The sequence below is a fragment of the Hibiscus syriacus genome, unplaced genomic scaffold, assembly GCF_006381635.1.
Source record: "Hibiscus syriacus cultivar Baekdansim isolate YM2019G1 unplaced genomic scaffold, ASM638163v2 tig00110809_pilon, whole genome shotgun sequence".
NCBI classification, from domain to species: Eukaryota; Viridiplantae; Streptophyta; class Magnoliopsida; order Malvales; family Malvaceae; genus Hibiscus; species Hibiscus syriacus.
The window spans coordinates 574,358-597,214 of NW_024062869.1; the positions used below are offsets into that span (position 1 = coordinate 574,358).

The 22,857-nt window shown below is 34.0% G+C and overlaps 1 protein-coding gene and 2 pseudogenes across 1 annotated transcript; 1 reads left to right on the forward strand and 2 right to left on the reverse strand.

Annotated features, from left to right (window-relative positions):
* Positions 1-1,283: 1,283 nt before the first annotated feature.
* On the reverse strand, positions 1,284-8,581 carry LOC120141444 (annotated as a pseudogene).
* A 1,627-nt stretch (positions 8,582-10,208) lies between these two features.
* Positions 10,209-11,035, forward strand: LOC120141471 (annotated as a pseudogene).
* Positions 11,036-15,810: 4,775 nt separating this feature from the next.
* LOC120141485 (probable terpene synthase 9) lies at positions 15,811-17,937 on the reverse strand. Its single transcript, XM_039156338.1, has 7 exons — positions 17,831-17,937; positions 17,517-17,763; positions 17,052-17,436; positions 16,734-16,952; positions 16,525-16,663; positions 16,187-16,450; positions 15,811-16,101 (listed from the first exon to the last, which is right to left on the reverse strand). The coding sequence occupies exons 1-7, from the start codon at positions 17,933-17,935 to the stop codon at positions 15,817-15,819; spliced, it is 1,644 nt and encodes a 547-aa protein (XP_039012269.1). The 5' UTR covers positions 17,936-17,937; the 3' UTR covers positions 15,811-15,816.
* Positions 17,938-22,857: the final 4,920 nt, after the last annotated feature.

Genomic DNA, 22,857 nt, shown 5'->3' on the forward strand with positions numbered 1-22,857 from the left:
TACTGGTTATTATTAGAACTGTTTTATTGGGACATTATCTGGGAAGGTTGGAGTATGAAGGTTCAGCTCTGATCGAGCTGGTAATTCCTTAAGGACCTAAGGTAACCCTTGGGTAGGTTTCGAGGCCCCAAGAAACTTTCTTGGGTAGGCTCTCAAGCCCCAAGGCACTCCCATGGGTAAATCATGGGACTATATATGGTGTAGGGTTGGAGTGCAGTTTTATTTCATTGTCACTCTTACGAGATTTTATTGGATCACGATCATGATATTATAGTTTACTGTTAATCTGATTTCTATTGGATACTGTATGGATAGGATTCTGGAGTATGAAGGTTCAGCTCTGATCAACCTGGTAATTCCTTACGGACCTAAGGAGACCCTTGGGTAGGCCCATAGGCCCCAAGGTATTCCCTTATGGTGGCTCCTTTGTTGTGTGCTTAGGGTAAGTCCTTATAGATGTAGTTTTGAGGAACTGCAAACGATGTTCGGTTGGAAGGTATTACTGTGTTTTTAAAATATGTTTTAAACTACAAACGTTTTTAAAGGACTTATATATATTACTCTGTTTTGTTGGAACACATTAGACATCCTATTATGATCTCATGAACTTGGTCCTCTAAATGTTTCCTTCGAACTGAAATCTTCATGTCTTTTACTCGAAGAAATATCAGTGGAACCACATTTCATCCTGAAAGCCTATAGACATCGAAATCGATAAGGAAATATTTATGATTTTCCATTTATCTGCATGTCTTTAAGCATAACTTGGTAGTTATGTATTACTAAGCTTCCCAAAGCTTACTTTTTTACTCAACGTTTCAGGTTAAAATAATTGAACCAGTTCAGCTATCAACATCAGTATATGAGTTCCACCGACGTTACTTGCGGAGTACGGTGCATGTGATTAGGGGACATATAAGTTGTATTATGTTTTTATATCCAATTCTAAAACTCGTATGATTTTAATTTTGTTTGTAATATATAATGATTTTCTGAACTGATATTTTATTTATAAATTATTTTTATGATTTTACACATTTTAACATAAATTTTAAAGTTTCCCTGGATTTTTACTGTGAGTCACTCAGGTTACCTTAAATAACATTCCGGATCAGATCGGGTCAATCCGAGTCAACCCATTGATATGTGGGTGTTACAATACCAATGGTGACTAATCTTCTTCATTGCGTATTTTATTCGAAATCAAATTTAAACTCTTTAGTACTAAAACATTAGCAAGAGCAATTCAAGTAGTAATGAAGCCCAGAAACATAAAATTCAAGTGGGGAAATAAAGCTATAGCTACATATCATATGACGATCCTTTCGCCTCGCAATAAAATCCAAGTTTTTAGTTATCTTTGTGAAATCTAAAACTTACTAAAATGAACGTATCTCAATATTCTACAATATCTGAAGTTCATATCCCATGCAGTTGTGCTTTTCTTGCTTTTCTTAATGGCCGACTTTCGTTGCTTCTTGTATTCTTCATATAACCGCAAGGAGGAGGATGTTTGATCCAGCTCCCCCCTTAATCTCTCGTTCTCTTTAATGTCCCGAAGAAGTGCAAAATGCCTACTAAGCTTCTTGCTGACCTTGTTTTCATCTATCGGGGAAGGTTCATCTCTAGTCAGCAGTGAGGAAAGTGCAGTGCTTCTGTTTTTCCTCTTGTTATTTGATTTCTGGGAACTGCCCTGAGGGTTGAATTTGAATGACCCCTCTTCCAACGACAAGTTCTTAAAAGCTTGTTGAGGAGAAATGTTGATATAAACCTGGTTCTGGGAAGAATTCATGGTTGAGATGCCTGAAGCCAGTGTCGATATGGTCTGATGATAGTGTTTAGATAGAAGATTCAGTTCCCAAAGTACCGAGGCAAGTGCACCACTTAAGCTGGGGTCTGAACCATATGGTTGGTATTTCTGCTTTTACATGGTTTCAAAACAAAATTCAAATCAAACAATTGCGTTAGTCCCAGTTGGTACCAATTGGTACAAAATATTCAAAAACAAATTTTCCATGCTTCATGATTCCTAGTTTTCTGGACATTCGTCCCATAAACGAATAACAAAGCTTAGAGGATAAAATTGGTCAAGATAAAATGTAAATTGTAAAATGAATGAATGAATTTGCCGAGAAGGAATCAAGGATATAGGAATAGAAAATTAATGAAGCATTGCATTCAACAAAATGAATATAGGAAATTATTCCATCATTTAAATAGTAGCAGAAATAACTTACAGCAGCAATTGATCCTGACACGGAGCCACCACCAGCATCATTTTCTAATAGATTTCGGCACTTGACATTTTTCTGAAGAAGCTGTTTTAACGTTACCAAGGCTGTACAATCAAAATGGAAAACAAAAGAATGACTTAAAAATACCATAATAAAGCACTGCAAATTAATTTTCCAGCAATTCAAATAACTCACCCGCCATGGATTCAGCAGATCCAAAGCACAAAGAAAATGTGGCTAAGCGTTTTACAAATGCAGCTGCCTTTTGCATGTCATGTTGCCTATCATCACATAGCATTATCTTAAGAGCCTTGGCTAATACTTCACCTTGATCTCTGCAACATAGACAAGCAAAAAATTAACATTGGCAACACATTTTGCAGTTTTCCTTTGGTGACTGGCTTTACCTAGAAGAAATAAACCTGTTCTTGTTTCAGAAATTGATTTCAGCGTTTGAAGAAGTTTGCAGTAAGCTAGCCTCAGCCAGCTTTTGCAGCTGGACAAGACTTTGCTGAAGTGTTGATATTTACTGATTTTACTCAGAAGCTACTGCTATTCATTAGATAAAATGTAAAGGATGTCCAATATCCTACCTTCCAGGCCTGTAGTCAAGCACAAGGTTGTAAAGCTGGGCAAAAAAGTCTTGTAAATCAACATTCAAAGCATCAAGATTGCTCCTCATAACTTTAAAAGCAACAATGCAGCAGCAAAGGCGCTCAGTGACAGTCATTCTGCACTTTCTGGGAATAACCATCTGAATTGCTACCTCCAGCGGCCAGCCTTTTCAAATAATTCATAAGATCCCCAATGTAATCCAAGTCAATCAGATGAGAAAACTTTCCTAAACCACTCAAGCAAGGAGCTAGCAGAGGATGTGAACCAGATCCACTAGAAGTTATATTACCATTCGCTTCAGAACTGAAAAGAAAATAACAGAATTACCTGGTCTGCTTGGGATTTTAAAATATATTAAAAACACAAGTTCAACTTAAATAAAAAGAAATGGTATAAGAACTCATATGGTAATCACTTTATCATGTTGTTGGTATTAACTACCCTAATCTAACATTGTTTGAAAATCTCAATCAATGTTAACAGAGTTATGTTTATGAAACATGTATACCTAAACATAAGGAGACATTAAGATATCATACAAAGATAAGTTGAACTTCAACAAAAACAAGATCGGCATAAAAATTCATCTTTAGTCACTTTATTTCATTTATAAACTAGGAAGAAATCAAGCAAAAAGACCGATAGAAACCTTCTACAATTTATGTAAAACATAGTTGAGATATCTGCAAAACAAGTCCCTCACTGCCTTGCCTTGTGATAACCTGATGGTGCATCTTCCTTGAAACAAAAGCATGGCACACAGACAAAGACCAAAAAATAAATATGATTTTATTTCAGGAATATTTTTGTCATCCACTACCCCCTTATGAATAAATCAACTACCAACGAGCATTTTTCATTATTATGGAAGCATCCATGGCTGAATGCAGCACCCCAATGGCTGCAGAAATTGGTCAGAAAAGCGAATAAGCCTCTCTCTCGCACGCACGCACACCCCTGATTGGATCAAGGGTTGGGAGAGGTTCAATAAAAGAGCTCTAAGAAACAAATGCCCCTGAAACAGCAACAGGGTGCAGGAATCACCTTTGCAATTGGTTAACTAGTTTTATTTCAGCATAGGAGATTTTTCAACATCTTTAGGCATATTATTGGTTCAGGCAAGGAGCCGAACATTGTTTTTCATCAACAGGATAAAGAGGCAGCATATTTCACTGCCTTAAACAATTTGCTGCTGGAAAAAATCATTGTACCACTCATCAACCACACTGATAATTGTAAGTGTAACAACCATAACACCTGGCTACAGATGATTGCATGGTATGCCTCAAGATGCGGAAATATGTCTCAAATACAGCAGAAAGTGTCTCTGACTGCATCCTCATCCTTTCCATAACATCTGGTGTATAAGAAACAGATTTATAGGCATTCAAAAAATCAATGCAGTGATAATTATAACAAGATAAACCAAACATAAAAATATTGCAATCTTGGGGATAAGTACCTCTTCCTTCATCTTTGCTATAGTTTCTTTCTTACTCATCTTTCTGTTATTTCCTTGCAGTTGATTCGACTCCTCAAAATTCTTCCTCTTTCTATTTTTCTTGCTCTTCATTTTGTTATTATTATCTTCTTGAACTTCCGGCTTACAAAGATCATCATCAAATGACAAAGACATTAAGACCTGAAAAGGTATTGAAAATTAATATAAGAAAAAGGAATTAAAGAGCTTAGAGCAGGGAGACAAAGTTGTACATAAAGTACATATAATAACAAAATGAAATTGAAAACAAATGATGACAAAACTCTAACATCTTATTAACATCTTAAAGATAAACAATCATAATGAAATTGAAATCTATAGTTTTCAGTCGCTGTCTTGCTGAGCTCCATCTTGCATTCCTTACAACAACTTTAAAAACCTTCTATGAGGAGGAAAAGGAACTTCAACAATGTTATTATCTTCTATGGCAAGGTTAAAGATCAGGGGTGGGAGATCCTTATAGTCTTGGGAAGATAAAGGCCATAAAAAAGATACTAACCACAAATGTAGCATTTAAGACTATCCAATACCTCAACAGAATCAGGATGCAGTTGACAATCATGAGCTTTGACATGATCTGCAATCAACCGAACGGCCTCAACAGTAACTTCACCACCATGTTTCCCCTCATTGGTAAAAAGTGACTTTATAGTTGAACAACAAAGTTTCCTGTAAGCAAGTAATAGGTACTTTGGTTGGAAAAGACAAAAGAAGCAAAGATGTACTTTATGTGATCATCACTGAACAACAAAGCTTCACCACTAATATATATTATATTCCAGTTAACAACGCCAAAACTTTAAAGGTCCTAAATAGATTACTGAAGAATTTTTAACATTTCAAAGAACATCAATACAGTATACCTTACAACATCATCTGAGGAGCCAATGTTTCTGACAACAGCTACTAACAAGCTTTCTCTGAAGTTGAAGTGAGGAACAGCATCAAGCAAAGTACAAACACAACGAACCACAACATGATGAAATATAGGCTGCTTTTCCTATCAAAAAAGAAATATAGGCTGCTTTTCTAATGCTAACAACTTCTGCAGGAAGCCCTGTTGCATATTCCCGATTTTAGTGTGAAGAAGAATGCCAAATTAACAACCATTTCTTGCACTAAAAGTGAACTCAAATGGTGTGGAAAACATCAAACCATATTTTTAGTCATATTATGAAACCAGCTAAAAGTTAGAATGCCCATAAGCATATCTTCACAATAGAACCAACATTTACTAGAATATAAAACTTTGTTCATCTAATTGTAGTGGCATTACACATTCTTTTCATATTCATCAGGAAATAATATGGTTGAACAAATCCATGTGCCAATTAAACCACATTGTAGGCTTCCAGATAATAACAGCCTTTATACAAAGAAAAGGGGGTAGACATGCCTTTATCAAATTGTGAATACACACAACATGTAGACTCCACTCAAGGACTAAACCAAATTATATTTCAGAATTCAGAATAGTGATCACATTAAGATAGCAGTTCAAACCTTGTACGCTGATAGAAGTGTTGATTCATAGAACCGCATTTTCTTAACTTCTTTGGAAACTTTCATTTCTAGCTCTTTTTCAGTTGGAAGCCTAATCCGGTAGCTGTATTTGCACGTTTAAAAGTAGAGTAAATATAGAAATACAATGCAATGAAAATAAATTATTACAAAGAGATAATTAAGGGGCAGTAGAGAAGGAAAGGAAAGATAGGTACCCAGGAATAATGTCTTTGAAGACGGCCAACAAGGACAGCAGAACAAGCTTTACGATTGAGTTATTGCCATCTTTGGTAAATTGCAACATCTCTTTAAATGACTTAATGTTTGTCTCTGGGTCTACAAGCAGTGCCATCCCAAGCTCAGCTAGCTTATGCTTTTTGGTTTCAAATGCTTCTTCAGCCGTGAGGTCTTCTTTCACTTCTGCCTAAAAGACGAACAATCTTAGAATATTGAAGATAATAAGAATAAGTTATGTAGGCATTACCCACTGTCAATGCCATGTCGTAGGAACAAATGCAAAAAGGCACACAAGCAGGATTTAGCACATCTAGCATAAAGCACAGATAGATGGAGGGGGAATTTCTCCACCTATGTACCCAAAAAATGATAAAAATTGTGAACATAGATATAACTTGAATGAGAATGAAAAAAATCTACCAGAAGGGTTTGTTAACATCACACATGTATAGGCATTTTCAAGTTCTTGGTGATAATTGGTTTATCATGCAGAAGTTATGATTACCATCATCCAGAAAGTTATAAACTTTGTGATGCACATACAAAAGAAAAAGGAAAATTTTTGTTTGCGCCATTTTGATATGTAGAAAAGGAAAAGCCTTCCAAAAAAATCCATATATATGAATATATAGATAACAACAAACACTTCCCTGAGATTTCAAGTGACTGAGCTATAAAATTCAAGTAGAATTTGCTTGTCTTCTTTCTTGTTCTCTTAGGACATGCTGTAATATCATGATTTACTAATCACAACATAAGAAAGAATCCAATAAACCTGATATTTCCTTTTCTAAGGTAGGCAAACTTAAACACATTTAGATGCTTGACAAAATTAAGCCAATAACACTTTTTCCCATCAAATCCCACCGATCAACTCCTCCAAACTAATGATTCAAATGGCTGTTGATACCAGAAAATATTACATTACAGTTCACCTTCAAGGCTTCCAGCCCCTCTATTTTTATAATCCAATTGAACAGAACACTGAGTGCTAGCTTCTGCTATCAACAATCCTAAAATCTTGTTTTTTAGATGTAGGCACTGAACATAACCTGACTAGGGAATTACATGAATTCAACTTATATCAGCCGGTCCAAAAGATAATACTCTTAGACTTCATAATATATGAACTCTGTTTCCACCATGTTCTGGTGATTGAAAGAGGTTATCATAAAGATGTAACAAGGATAAGGCAAAACAAAAAGTGCCAAAATAGTCAAGCTGTTTTCATTTAATTCTAGAACTCATGGCAGTACCACATATAATTATGTTAGTGCATGAATATAAAGTAATCTAAGGCAGGATGATTGTTATGATTGTCTGATAGGCCATTCCCACTCAAGTTTGATATAGTGCTACATGAATGCTGCTACAACCCTGATGGCTGATGCTCAACAAGAATGTTCCATTTTACTATGCATAGTGTATTAACATAATTGAAAATAACTAAGATGATTATCCTCATAAGATGTAGCCTGTAGTGTTTAACAGAAAGAAAAGACATGGAACATTTGATTTCAAACATGTCTGTAAAAAGGTTACCAAATCTGTCTGAGATGCTAATGTAAACTTTAATATTCATGCTTTTCTTTCTTAACATTGAAAGGCATAAAGAAGAGAAATATAGCAACATACTAGTGTGGCTTCTTGTTGAGTTGGTTGCCGATTCCTTCCCCAGTTTCTTAGCTTCTTTCTTACTTTTTTTAAGCTTTGCTCTCCTTTCAGCTTTTGTCATCTTAACCATGCTCTTATCTTCATCCCCTTCATTTTCAGCCACTTCTGCTGTCTGGGAAACTGCATTGTATAACAGCATAAACCTTTTCATTCTCTTCATTAAATGAATAAACTTTATTTAGAAACAAAGAAAGTAAAATACTTTATTGAAAATGATAAGATACATGTTTTGTAGTAGACTTCTCCATCCAAAGACTTGACAGGAAGAGCATCAACAGGAGCAACTTCAACAACACTTTTCTCATTCTCTTTCTGCTCCAATGTCTTCCTTCTTCGTTTCTCATATAAAGCCTCCAAAGCATCTTCGCTCACACCCTCCACCCGTGTGACTTGCCTATCCACAAAAGAAAGTTACCATCAAAAGTGGAAATAACTAATTTCCATTTCAAGTTGCAGCAGTCAAATGCCAGTTTTAAAATTTAACTAATTACCACCATCCAAGTATTAAAATAAAGCATTTTGAAATAACAATCAGAAGAATTTCCAGTAAATAATAAATGCTTTTGTTGTTTATATCTAAAAATGAAAAATGAATCCGATGATTGAGTAAAGAAAAAAAATAATGAAACTTGTTAATAAAGTGAGTATCCAAGCGAGAGACGAAGCCAGCGTAGTCTTTGTTTTGATCGACGAACTGGAGGTCCTCGTCGGAAACTTCAATCTCATCTTCTTCTATTTCCGGTGGGAGTTCCGGCGGCAGAATTATCTGCTTCCGCTGCTTACCCTTCCCCATGGCGATTTTTCTTAATACTTTTTTCTGAAATAAACAGAAATACGAAATTTAGATGGTTCTTCACTCTGCCGTAAGCAGAACTGCAGAAGGATGCTAGGGTTTAGGGGAAATTACATGGAACGACAGACTAATATAGGAAAAAGAAAACGGTGCAAACGAAAATTTGAAAAACCCCTAGGGTTTAGGGTTCATCTGTCTTCGAAAGGACTTACCCAGATCGAAGGCCGGTTGGATCGGACTGGCAGAAAATATCTCGGGTCCCGGCCTTGAAAAAAACTAATTGTGAGGGTAAATTACAAAGATAGTCCCTTAATTATAAAATAATCATTTATTTGCAAATTCATAATCATGGTTCATGAATCGAATATGTGCTAGTTATGATTTAAATAGATATTTTCACTTTACAATACTTAAAATACAAAATTTTAAGTTGATTAAAAAAAAGATTTATACAAAATGTTCACCTTTTGATAAATTCAATTTTTTTTATATAACACGAACCAAAGTGGCATATGTGGTAAATGAGTTGTTATTATTCCTTGAAGATCCGAGTTGATCCGAGTTCGAGGACCATAGATGTTAGGGTGTGAGCTATCAATGTCGAAAGATTAAGAGTTATATTTATACTTTGTGTATTCACAAATTTGAGTATCTGATTTTTCGGGTAGTAAAAAGATTTATATGTCTTGATCTGTGAAGATCAAGTACCTACAAAACGATTATTCATGGCAATTATATACCCGCAAATTAGTTCGAATAAATTTATATAGTTTTTTTTTATACAAATCATACAATTTATAAAAATTTAAATTACATAGTCCAAATTCACATGGTAATTTATAATTAGATAAAGGCTTAAACTAAAAAAGTACTTAAACTATATTCCTTTTTGCTTTAAGCCCCTAAACTATTTTTTTGTCAAAATAAGTCTTTAAAGCGTTACATGTAACCACTTTAATTACCTAAATTATTCTATGTCTCTTTTTTTGCTTCAATCCCCTAAACTATTTTTTTTGCCAAAACCGGTATCTAATTTTGTATGATGTTGCATTTTTCTAAGTGAAAGAATTATAGGACTTAAAATGATTAAATATAATAATTCAAGTACTTATTTGATCAAAATATAGTTTAGGTGCTTAAAATAAAAATATAAAATAATTTAAGGAGTTATTTTTACTTTAAGCCTTTTTGGTTGAATAGTTCATTTATTGTTGTTTAAAGTAATATATATTTTTATCCTGTAGTGTTGAGAGAATAACGTAAGCTCGCGTGAATGAAGAGTGTGCTTGTGTAATGCCATGCATGTACATGCAGCTCATGCATGTCCAGGTGTAGAGAAGTTCTAGAAGATATTCTAGAAGATAGGTTGTTATGAGTTTGTTAGTCAGTTAAATGGTTACCTATACTGCTAAGGTTGTGTATAAAAATAGTAGCCTATACTGTGTTAGGTAGACTTCTTGTATTCAAAACAAAGAAATAAAGAACTCTTTATTTACTTCTTGAAACAGTTCTGTAATATTCCAATATAGTATCATTCGCCAAACGGTCTTGACTTTGTTTTTCTTTCGCTGCATGGAGTTCGTTGGCTCTATCGTGACTGCTTCTGCCGTTGTTGATGATGTTTCTCTCGAAAGGTCACTGATTCCTGCAAATGGCGACGAATGTCCCCAATAACCTGAGACGCGATCAGTACGTGTACCTAGCCAAGCAAGCCGAGCGATACGAGGAGATGGTTCAGTTCATGCAAAAGTTGGTCCTCAACTCAACTCCATCCGACGAACTAACCGTCGAGGAAAGGAACCTTTTCTCCGTCGCATACAAGAACGTGATCGACACACTCTGTGCTTTGTGGCATATCGTTTCCTCCATTTAGCAGAAAGATGGGAGTCATGGTAACGAGGATCACGTGGCTGTCATTCGTGATTATCACGTGGCTGTCATTCTTGAAGCTGCTTAACTCCATGCTCATCCATTTGTCCTCCGCTAAAGACTCATAGGTCTTTTATCTTAAGATGAAGGGTGATTATCATAGGTATTTGGTTGAGTTCAAGACTGGAGTCGAACGTAAGGAAGCTACCGAGAGTACTCTCACTGTTTACAAATCTGCTCAGGACATTGCCAGAGCCGATTTAGCCCCAACTCACCCGATCCAGCTCGGATTGGCACTCAATTTCTCTGTTTTCTACTACGAGATTCTCAACTCTCTTGATCGCACTTGTAATCTTGCAAAACATGCATTTGATGAATCAATCGCTGACTTGGATACTTTAGGAGAGGAATCATACAAAGATAACACTCTCATAATGCAACTGCTAAGGGATAATCTTACTCTCTGGACGTCGGATGCACAGGACCAGTTAGATGAGCCGTAGCAGGCGTGCTAAACCGGCGGTGGTCTTATTCTTCATCTGAAGGAGTTCGTGGTTTACTGCATCACTTATTTTTTTCAATTTGGTAAAGCAAAATGGATATAATTACTTGGGGTGATTTTGTAATAAGTATGATAATATAGTCCTTTAGGGAAAAAAAGAAAAAATATGTCAAGGAGCCTTGTATAAGAGGATGAAGAAGAAAGAAGTGAAGGTGAATAAGAAGAACGAAAGGAAGCATCGACACTTTTGATTCAAATCGAACGGAAGGAAGCATCGACACTTTCGATTCAAGTCGAACGGAAGGAAGCATCGGCACTTTCGATTTAAGTCGAACGGAATGAGGCGTCGCACTTTCGATTCAGGTGTTCATCTTTTCATCAAGAAGGTTGAGAAAGTAGGGAGAATATTGAGAGAATAATGTAAGCTCACGTGAATGAAGAGTGTGCTTGTGTAATGCCATGCATGTCCAGGTGTAGAGAAGTTCTAGAAGATATTCTAGAAGATAGATTGTTATGAGTTTGTTAGTCAGTTAGATGATTACCTATACTGCTAAGGCTGTGTATAAATAGTAGCGTATACTATGTTAGGTAGACTTCTTGTATTCAAAACAAAGAAATAAAGAACTCTTTCTTTACTGCTTGAAACAGTTTTGCAATATTCCAACATGTAGTAATAAATTTATTATTGACAATTTAATTTTTCTTTTCTCTTTCTATGATAATACGGTACACACTTAATGAAGTAGACACAAGGATAATTTAAAAACAAGAATAAACATTTATCATCTGATAAACATATTTTAAACGCCATGAAGGGAAACTAAACATTAAAAACTAAACATGTTAATGAACTGGTCTAGTAAATGGCCTATCTCCTCGTTTGACGAAGTGTAGTTGAAAGCAGTTTTTAAACATTTATATGACCACAACCATATTTCTCTTTCAGCATTTATTATCTAACCGAAGCCAAAAGGCTAATTGATTATATGGTACATAAATACCTTAAATTCATTGGGAAATGAAGCTGCATTGTTCAACACTCAGGGGGTATAAAGATTAATGGTTTTAGACTTTATAGCGTTTCTTTCGCTTCCAGTTGGATCAGAATCCTGAAAAGGCTGATAATTAAGTGGAACAAACTTGTCAATGCTACCTCTCTTGTTGCCAAATATAAATAATTTATTGAATTATATTCTTATTCGGTTGATATGATTAACGTTGTAACATATAGGAGGATGCAAATTGACACTTATTTAAATGGTTCAGTGAATGTGTTGTCAATGATACATCAATATAACAATAATGAAATTCTGAAATTTTCAATTCTAGAAATCTATATAGAGGCATTCTTCAAGCAAAACATTGGAATTGCCAACTTAGTTATTGTCTTTAAGTGAAGAAAGCTTATGTGAAGGGTAAGGTGATGCAGCTTCCTTCGTGTAGGGTTCGTAAAGTTTATTTCGGCTTCACTCATTGAAATTTATTTATGATTAATTGGTATAATATATGGTGACAAAATAAGTACACCTAACATGGAGCATTTATAATTAAGTTTGTTCCTTATCAATTAGTTTTTATTTTTTAATTCAATAAAACAATGCAATAGAAGTTAGATAGAAACATAATCTAATGTTACAATGAGATGGAAATTAAGAATCGATGGGTAAATTAAGTTTTAAGCTAACTTGAATTAATTAATTTGATAAAAAAAACCATGGGATAAAAATGAAATTAGTGTTAAACTTAGGGTTTTTAAAATAATTTTTCAAATAGTTTGAGGTGGTTACAAGGTAATATATGTTTAGAATTTTTATTTTGTTTATTGACAAGGTACCCACATAGTTGTTTCAACCCAGATTTTGTAGAGAGAACAACATTCATTTTTATTACTAAATATTATTCAACGAATTCATGTATTTTTAAATTTTATTCATTTCATGTATTTATATTTACAAAATTATAATAAAGCATTGAATATTCAAGTCACTCACATTGATATATTGAGATCAATGCGAGGCTTCCTAGCCGCTGGCATAATAGGAACAAGGGTATTGCACCTGGGACATTGAGGGTTATGTTTCATTGTCAACACATAGAATAAGCAACCTAGGCAGCCAGCCACCACCGATGACGCGAGCTTCTCTTCACCCAAGTCACCCTCTCGTGAATCTTTGATCGAAGATGACGACAAAGAATACGAAGACGATAAGGATGATTTCCACAACTTCCAATGTTATCTTCTCATGATTTTTTATTTTATTTTCTTTTAAAAATACTAAGTATGATTTCTATCATACTTAGTTAAGTTTTTCATAGTCAAAGGTTGAAGTCATGACTCGATTCTAAATCATGAGAATCGAAAAGCACATCATACCCTTCAGTGTTACATTTTCAGTTTTCGAAAATCAATGATTGATAATCAATCATCTTTTCAATCAAAGCGATTTAATTTCAAAAAGTGCACTTTAGAATTTTTGAAATTGAATTTCAGTTTCGATTAATAGTTGAGAGGAAGGATCGGCCTGTGGCACATTTGACTTCATGTGAACACACTTAGCAGCAGTTTGCTAAGGGAAACTGAAATTGGGTTAGATTTTCGATTGAGATGATACAATACGAGTCAGGGTTTTCCAAAATTTAAAGGTGTTGAGTTAGTAAGCAGTTGTCGCGATTAATTTACAAAGAGTTGAGATCTAAAATTTGATTTTAGATGCTCGATTCACTAGAGAGAAAAACAAGTTACAGGAGTTGGGTCCTGTAGACTGTAATTGACATGAGTCCTAAGGTAGAATCCTATTCAAGGATTGATTTGAATCAAGGCAAAGAGCTTTAGCCTAAGGTTGATTTTATCAATTGAATTTTCACTTTAATTTTCTTAATTTTTTTTTATTTTCTTTGAATCAAATCTTATTTTTATTTCAATATGCTTTTAAATCTTATTTAAATATTATACAATATGCTATTGGTAGAATCCTATTCACGTATTTACATAAATATGGTAGATTATGATGCCCAAAATGCTTTTAAATAACTTAGTCATCAAACTCGACAAAAAAATCAATTTAGTCTTTTTGTCATATTATTATCTATCATAAATTATCACATCAACATCGTACCAATTAACATTCAATTCCGTTGGTTAATAATCAACTTGGGTTTTTCTCAATTTAAGGACCGCTTTGAGTGAAAAACTTTAATGATCACATTAGTTTTTCAAAACAAAGTTGGAGGTCCTCATAAATCATTAAATCAATAAAAAACTTGATAAAGTTTGGAATGCTATCTATTTTCTTGAAAGTAATAGTACATGAGACTCTTATTTTTTTTGAAAAATCAATGTGACCATTGAATTTTTTTTACACTCAATGTGACTCTAAAAATGAGAGGAAAAAATCAGTTTGACCTTTTAATCATTGAAATCGAACATTAACTATTACGATATTGACATACTATTGTTGGTGATGACGTGACATAACGATCTATGGTAATGATGTAACGATTCACATGGACGCTGGACCATGATGGATGACGATGACTCGTTATGTTTTTTAAAACAATTTCACCCTTAAATCGTGGTAGCAACATTATAACGGTCAACATTCAAATTTGTGGGTCAAAGAATCAAATTAATTTATTTCTCAATTTAAATATCATTTTGAGCTTAAAAAAGTAGGGATCGCATTAGTTTTTTTTTTATAGAAATGTTTGAGGTTCTACGTATATCATTAAACCAATAAGAGAATGTAATAAAATTTGGAGTGCACCCTATTTTCTTTCATAACTCCACCTGAAATATTACTATTCCGGGGAACCAGTGCAGCAGTGCAGCCATGGAAAACCAGCTCCCCTGCTATCTACTCCAATCCACCTCTCTAATCTTCATATTCATGGCTTTGAGGACATGGTTGAACTCCAAATCTAATCAATTTGCATCGAAGCTACCCCAGGTCCTCCAAAACTGCCACTCATCGGGAACTTACACCTCCTCTTTGGCATTCAGACTCATCGCTGCCCCGCCCGTTTGGCTCACAAGTATGGCCCCCCTCATGCTTCTTCAACTTGGGTAAGTCCCAACTGTCGTCATTTCCTCGACAGAAGCTGTTAAACAAGTCATGAGAACTCATGACTCCATTTTTGCTGTGAGGCCTTTCTCTTCGCAGCTGAGAGGATAGCCTACAACTTTCAAGACATGGTGTTTTCTCGTTGCGATTACAGTAGACAAATACTCAAGATTTGTGTGCTGGAGCTCTTGATCCAGAAACGAGTTCAGTCATTTAGAACAATCAGGGAAGAAGAGGTCTATCATTTGGCAGAAACCATAAAATCGAATGCAGGGATGGCTATCAACCTGAAGAACTTGTTGCATTCTTTATCACTTACCATATTCTCAAGAACAGCCTTTGGGGGAAGATTCAAACAGCAAGGTGCAGGAAAGAGGATGTGTCCTGGCATGTCGTATGGTATTGCCAATGTTGAACTTATACTTGCAAATCCACTTTATCATATTGATTGGAAGGTTCCTAATGGAATGGAACCTCGAGATCTTGACATGGCTGAGATTTTCCGTGCTTCCTTGAGAAGAAAACATTATATGTGTCTAGTTCCACTTCCTTGTTAATTAGGCACTTGAGATAATAATTTTACCAGCTTGTGCAATAAACAAATGAATAAAATGTTTGATTTCTGACGTTCTCGTCAATTATTTATTGTTACTGATTTTAGATGCTTTCATTCTGACTGGATTTTTTTTTTCATGACCTGATAGGAATTCAAAAGTGATTTTGATAATTTTAAAATTCTAGATAGATCCAACTTGAAAAAAACAAGATAGGAAATCGACATTTTTTATTTATGTCATCGATATTTTAGACCCTACTTATTGTAGATTCTAAATACGGTTGAACAAGGAAGAAGACACACAATCTCTGTTTGCAGTGCTCTGAATGCCAAACCAATCACCAAATTGATACATTCGTTGAACACATCTTGTCATGAGCAATGCAAATTTGGCAAATCCAGTTGGAAGAGAAGGATCAACCACCAACTTGTTAAGTTGTTTCCATGAATCATTTATTAATCCTTTTATGTGATCTGATGCTTCTTCTTCAGACACCCCTTCCTGAATCATGTAACATTGGATCGAATTCGTTATCTCTCCTCTTTCCATCTCAACCTTCAAAATGGTCCAATAATTTCAGGTTAGTACAATATAAATTCTATCTTCTGAAAAAAAAAAAAACTCTGTTAAGCAAGCATACCTTGGAAGTGGTTAAATCATCCAAAAGTCGAGTAATTAAGGATGGTAAATAAAATAAGTCTGAATCAGACCAGTGGTCGAAGAATTGCCATTGAGAATGATGGAGTGAGCCGGAATCTTCCAACAACGCAAGGAACACAAAGGCCAAACCAACGGCAATGCCGATTGAGATCCATGAATTTTGCAAATGTTGATCCAAAGTTGGCATGTATCCTCCATAATACCATTCTGCTTCTGTGTGCAACGATTGTACATAACACACCCACTGCAGTAATATATGCTATAATTAATTAACATAATCCAAGTTCTCCTTAATTAGTAAAATAAGAATACACGTACCTGATCCTTGATATAGGGTAAAATATTAAGGCCATGAGCATTTAAGGCATCCTCAACCATTTCATTCACATGGTCGTGCATGGCTTTGTAGCATACTCTCATATACTCTGGAAGATCCTCAATAGCTTCCACATCCCACCTGCGTGGTCAATATATAGGTTTATGGAGTTTTTGTAATATCAGCAGAAAAGGAATGATAGATAAGTTACCTTTCGACAGCAGTTGTATACTTGATAAGCTCATCCATTGATCCATAAATGTCATACACATCATCTAATACTGTCGCTAAGCTTCCATATTTTGTGAGGTTTCTCCTGCATTTGTAGAACTTTGGGTCTGGAACACTCCCCATTGCCCAAAAATAACACTCCACCATCCGATCTCTTGCAAATGGCACTTTTTCCTTCATCTTCAACCCCGCCCACCACCTGTCCATCAATTCCTTTTTTTTTACTTCATTTTGATACAAAAAAGAAGCTACAGGTACTGAAATTGAAATATTGAAAAGAGAGAGAACAATTAATTACTGTGCAAGCTCCTTCAGCTCCTGGAGGTAAACAGACTGCAAAAGATTGAAGTCCAATTTAGCAAGTTCCAGCAACACCGTACTGTTGTTCCCATCTCTTTGATAGATATTGATGAAATTTCGAGCTTCCATTCTAGGCAACCTCCGATATAATGGAACTTCAAGTGATTCTTTGATTTGCTGGGCTAAATCCTTGTCCTCCAAATTCTCCGTTGCCAGTTTCAGATGTTTTGTGGTAAAGGTGTTGGCCTCTTCAAGAACATCGTCTTCTCCATGCAGTCCTAGGTTTAGGTATGAAGCTTCGTACAAGCTCAGCAGCCCTCTTACATCTTCACTTAGGTTCTCTTTGAACTTCCCGTCGCTATCCATGAACTTTTTAAACACATCTGTATTTTTACACCGTCATCGGTATATTAGCATTTGATTATGCAAAACTTATGCATAATGAAGTAAACAATCAGTAAACCTGGAGTAACGAAGAAACCATGTTGACGGAGGATGCGAAATCTCAAGGCGAGTGTAAAAAGATCAGTTGCTGCATTAGGATTAAGATGAGTAAGAAACTCATTGATCTCTTTGTGAAAGTATTTGGATATATCTAGTCGTTGCATTTTGTCGATCATATCCAATTTTTCATCAGGTCCATTTACCGACGTAAACAAACACCGAGCAGCTTGCTTCAGCTCCTCCAAACGACCACCGTCACTGTCATACTGCATGCAGGCAGAGAAATAGATGATGCCGTTAATCGACAAAATTGAATATAAGTAAGACACTAACCGTATGGGAAGTGCTAAAAGAGTCGATGAATTTCAGGTCCCAAACAGTTGGAAGGTAACCACCGGATCGTCGTTCAGTCACTTGAACATCAATATCAGACTCCATAACTATTCTCAACTTTCTAACAAAATGAATTATATAGGCTGAAGGGTCAGGGTCTTCCGTATTTATATACCGATATCAGACAACCTAACTGTTCTCAACAATATCAGACGCAACAATAAATTTTCCTTTTAATAAAAAAATAGAGAAAAGGAAGCAAAGGGCCAACATCTTCGACTCATACAATCGGAAGCAGTGGGAGGAACCACGAGTAGAGGATAGGGCTGCTGAGTAAGAATTAATAGGGGAATTTACAGAAAAATAAAAGTATTTGTTGAGGTTTACATATTTTCAATCGAATAAGTTGTCAAGAGGAGGTGATTTGATCAAATAAAAATTTTAGAGATATGGAAAGAAATGATAGAAAATTGAGAGGCACAAAAATTTAAAGTTGTTCAACTTATCCACTATCTTAGTTCCACACTAAGGATTTCTGACAAATTAACTAATTTGTTCTTTCTTTTTATAAGCTCAAGAGTAACCTTTTACAATTTCATATCTTTTCAATGGTTAAGATAGAACCACTCCCCTTTTACTAAAGGATTAAAAATGCGTAAACAAGAAACCTCTCAACGAAAAATGTTTACAATTTAAGATCACTAAAGCATATTATTTACAAGAGAAAATACGAATAAAGAATAAAAATTTTTCTCTTGACGATCAATGCTTGAATAGGTGAAGTGTAACCTTCTTCAAGTATCCTCAATTTGTTTTTATATATTAGAATGTGTTTATGACTGTTTCTAGCCGTTGAGATGTTTTGGAGCCGTTGGGATTAGTTTTCTATAAAATAAAACTGTCCAGACCAAGGAGTATCTGTACACGAGCTAGGAGTACGATACTGTCCTAATGAAAACTAGTTGTTTTTTTATTGTTGGGATGAGAAGTATCAATATTGGGGTTATGGTATTGATACTACTATACAGTAATATTGACACTCCTTTGAGTATCGGTACTATTTTTGCTTACTGAAATATGAACACATGTGAAACTAATAGCCAATATCAATACTATCATGAGAGTATCAATACCTCTCTTACATTTAGTATCGATATTGCAAGAACAATATCAGTACTCTTCATGCGATATCGATACTGTAAGAACAATATCAGTACAACTTACCCAGAAAAACAGTTTTGTGTTCAAATTCAAGTTTTTTGGAATTTGAATTATTTTTTTAAAACTTTGAATAAATTCAATCTAAGTCCAAAAATATTTTGTCCTTAAATTTGTTATATCAAAATAGATTCAACAATATTAACATTATATGTTACGAACGATAATAAATAAAAGTAGGGTTGTTTAAAATTTGGGTACTCATATTAGGTATTTGGGATATTTGGGTATTAAAATGCCGGTCAGTGTCATGGTCTGTTAAGTTCGGGTACCCGTAAGTCGGGTACCCATAAAACCCGTGTACTTGCATTTTCGGGTTAAGGCTACTCGATTTATATTTATATTTATATTTTTCTTTAAATTATATATTTTTAAAAAACATATAAAAAATATAAAATTTAAAACTTGGGGGTCTATAATACATAACTCACTTATAAAATTTAAAAATTTGAATTATATAATTAAAAAATAAAATTTATTAAACATGAAATTTAAGAAATACAATTACATTTAAAATATTTTGAAGTTAAAAGAAATAATTTGAGAAATATTTTACATTGTTAGGGTGAAATAATTTGAGAATTAGGAACAGAAAATCTAATATATATATATATATATAAGAATCTGGGAATCAGATCGACGAGTACCCAATTAAACATTATTTCATGACTCGGGCCCAATCCAGAAACCTGTAAAAAATACCGGGTCGAGTATCCAGTTAAAAAATTCAGGTATTTTCACTATAAATTTCTTATAATTTTAGTTTGAGTCGGTGAGTCAACGGACTGGATCATCCAGATTGAATATGTTTGAACACCTCTAAATAAAAATAATAGAATATAATTATTATATTGTATTATTATTATTTTAAAATTATTTTCATTTATTTAATATACTTACAAGGGAATGTTATTTCTCAAAATTAATATGATCTTTTAAATTTCATAGACCAAAAAAAAAAAAGACCCCCCCAAATAGTATCACTCTAAAAACCAGATAAACTTCATCCCAAAGAGAGAGAAAAAACCTCGCTGAAAAAAAGGAATGCCACAGACTATGAAGTGAATATTTGAGAAAATAGCGAGAGTTTTCTTTTATAATAGAAAATATTTAACTAAAAAAACATTCTAGTTTTCTCCCTTATTATCTCAAGAATTTAATTATAATCAATTATATCTAAAAATTTCATCAAATATATGGCGTTTAATTGGTAAAAAGAATCTTATTTATGCCAATCCTAGTTTCAATCTTCTTAATTTTTTATATTTTATAATTCCATCTCATTATAAAATATTTTAGGATTCTTATTTTAAAATTTTAGCACATTATCTATATATATCTTTTAAGAAGGGCTGATTTATATATAAATCTTTTACCCAGTTAGTATCTCATCAATGTGGAATACAAACTAATTCTATGCATAACGTCATGCTACCAACACCACCTCAATAATGCAAGGGAGTAAGAATCCAAGAAGGAAATGATATAAAATAGTAATGATGAAATTAGTCGCTTACGTGTACAGGTCACTATTAGATTTAAATAAGTATATAGTGATACAATTAATTCTCTTCTTAATAAGTGAATGGATCTTGAATTGATTATATAGCTCACTAATTAACTAAATATATATCAAGATGTTCATAATTGTTCAATAAAGACAACCTAGAGTCTTTCATAGAAGATGGATAATCATCCTTACTTATGCATGTAGTTTTATTAAGTCTATCTCAGAATAATTTATTCAAATCAGAGCTATGAAATCGTCAAGAGCATTTATCTAACTAAATCTCTCATTTAAAATTCATTGAGTTATTCAATTTAATCTCGTTGAGACCACTCAAATCATGAATTATGAATTCACTAAGAGTGATAAACTCGGCCTCTAAATTATAACCACTCACATCTTGAACTATGAAATCATTAAGAGCTTAAAAGCTCAAAGTCAAGTGTACACGATGTTGGAAAAATAGACTGCTGCAAAACGAGACATTAGCACTGAGTGAAAAATATTAAATAAAATAATCAATCATAATGATAATCGTGTCATGGTAATCCACTGCCTTAGAAGCGAATTCGCCCTGATGTGTGTAATCACTACAACAGACGAATGCCCCCCGAGGTTAACACGACTCCAAATTCCGTACATGATGAGTATTCTAAATCGATAACATTTGCTTGATAATTCTTCGATCTTATGGATTTATTACTATTGATTTGGTTGTATTGTGCTTATTTTCGTGTATGATCTTATTTTCTAGAATTAACAGTAAAAAGGGTTCATTATGCATTTTTCTTATTATTTAGTCACGACTGGAGATATGGGTATGACTCTGGGTATGACACGGTCTGATGTGCAGTTTCTAGAAGGTGCAGTCAGCAACAATTTTTTAGAAGATCCAGTCAGCATCTTTTGGAAGGTGAACGTGCAGAGATAACTTAGGAGATTTATTTTTAAATTTTAAAGTTTGAATTTAAAAACACTTGGGATTTATCTTTTAAGATATAAGATTTTCATTTTGAATTTCCATGTTATCTTTAGGGATTTAGAAGCTATAAATACTCCCTTAGAGTAAAGCTTGAAACACACTTGAATTAGATTTTTTTTATTTTATTAAAAGTTTTTTTTTTCATTCATAACCGAGAGCTAGCAATGAATCAATTCTATGCGTGAGAATTTAATAACACTTAATTCCCTTTGGGATACATTCTAGTTATTCTGGTTTATTAGTTTCGGCCTTATTTACAAACTTTAAACACTTCCAAATCAAAAAGAGCTCGTTGGTCTGGATGTGGTTTAAATATATAGTCATGAAGAAAGACCGACTTGTGGCAATTCGACTTCCTGTGAACATACTTAGCGGCGGTCCGCTAAGGAAAACTGAGATCGGATTTGATTCTTGTCGAGACAATATAATCCAAGTTGGACCTTTCCAATACTTAATTATGATTGTTTTAGCGAAAATAGCTATGGTTAATCCACTCAAGAATCATCTTTCGAAGATAGACTTGGGAAGATCGGTTACATGAGAGAATGGCAAGTTACAATGGGTTGGGCCTTGTAGATCATAACATATATGAATCTCGAAGTAAAAAATACATTTCGAAAATCAAACGAAATTGAAACAAAGGTAGCTTGAAGCGATTTCATCATTATTGTTTTCAACTTTATTTACGTTTTCATTTCTTTTACTTTGATTTTTATTTTTTTTATTTTTTTATTTTTCATCTCTCAATTGCGAAACTCCCCATTTTCCAATTTATTTTTCTTATAGTTGCCTGGACTGAAAACAACACTAAATCGCATCAGGAATTTCTAAGTCCCTATGGACCAACCCTCTTTCACTATACTATATTTATTTTTATTTCTTTTATTTGAGAAGATGTTTTATTTTATTTTGACGAGTAAAGCGACACTTTTCAAAATTGGTGCCATTGATGGGGACATCAGCAAATTACTCGTATATTTTTTGTTTTGATTTTATGACTAGAAAGAATCTCGAACAAAACCTATAGTCTGAATCAGGCCGTCGAGCTAAACGACGTTAAACAAAAGCGCTTTAATGGGAGATAACTCATTTTTGTTTTCTTTTCATTTCGTTTCGTTTCGTTTCTTTACTTTATTTATTTTTATTGAATATTTATTTGTGTTTAATTTTATTTTATTTTTTAGGTAACCTAGTGTTTTTTATTCAAACTTGAACGGAGTTGAAAGCATTATTTTTTATCGAAAAATGTAATTTTCGGAACCCTAAGCAATGAGAGTCGTGCACAACAGTAAGGTTTTATCCTCCCTTTTTTTTAAACAA

Coding starts and splice junctions, on each gene's coding strand:
- LOC120141485 (XM_039156338.1), bottom strand. CDS start 17,935: ATGGAGTCTGATATTGATGTTCAAGTGACTGAACGACGATCCGGTGGT. Junction 16,953..17,051: donor GAGCTGAAGGAGCTTGCACA/GTAATTAATTGT, acceptor ATTGATGGACAG/GTGGTGGGCGGGGTTGAAGA. Junction 16,102..16,186: donor ATGATTTAACCACTTCCAAG/GTATGCTTGCTT, acceptor ACCATTTTGAAG/GTTGAGATGGAAAGAGGAGA.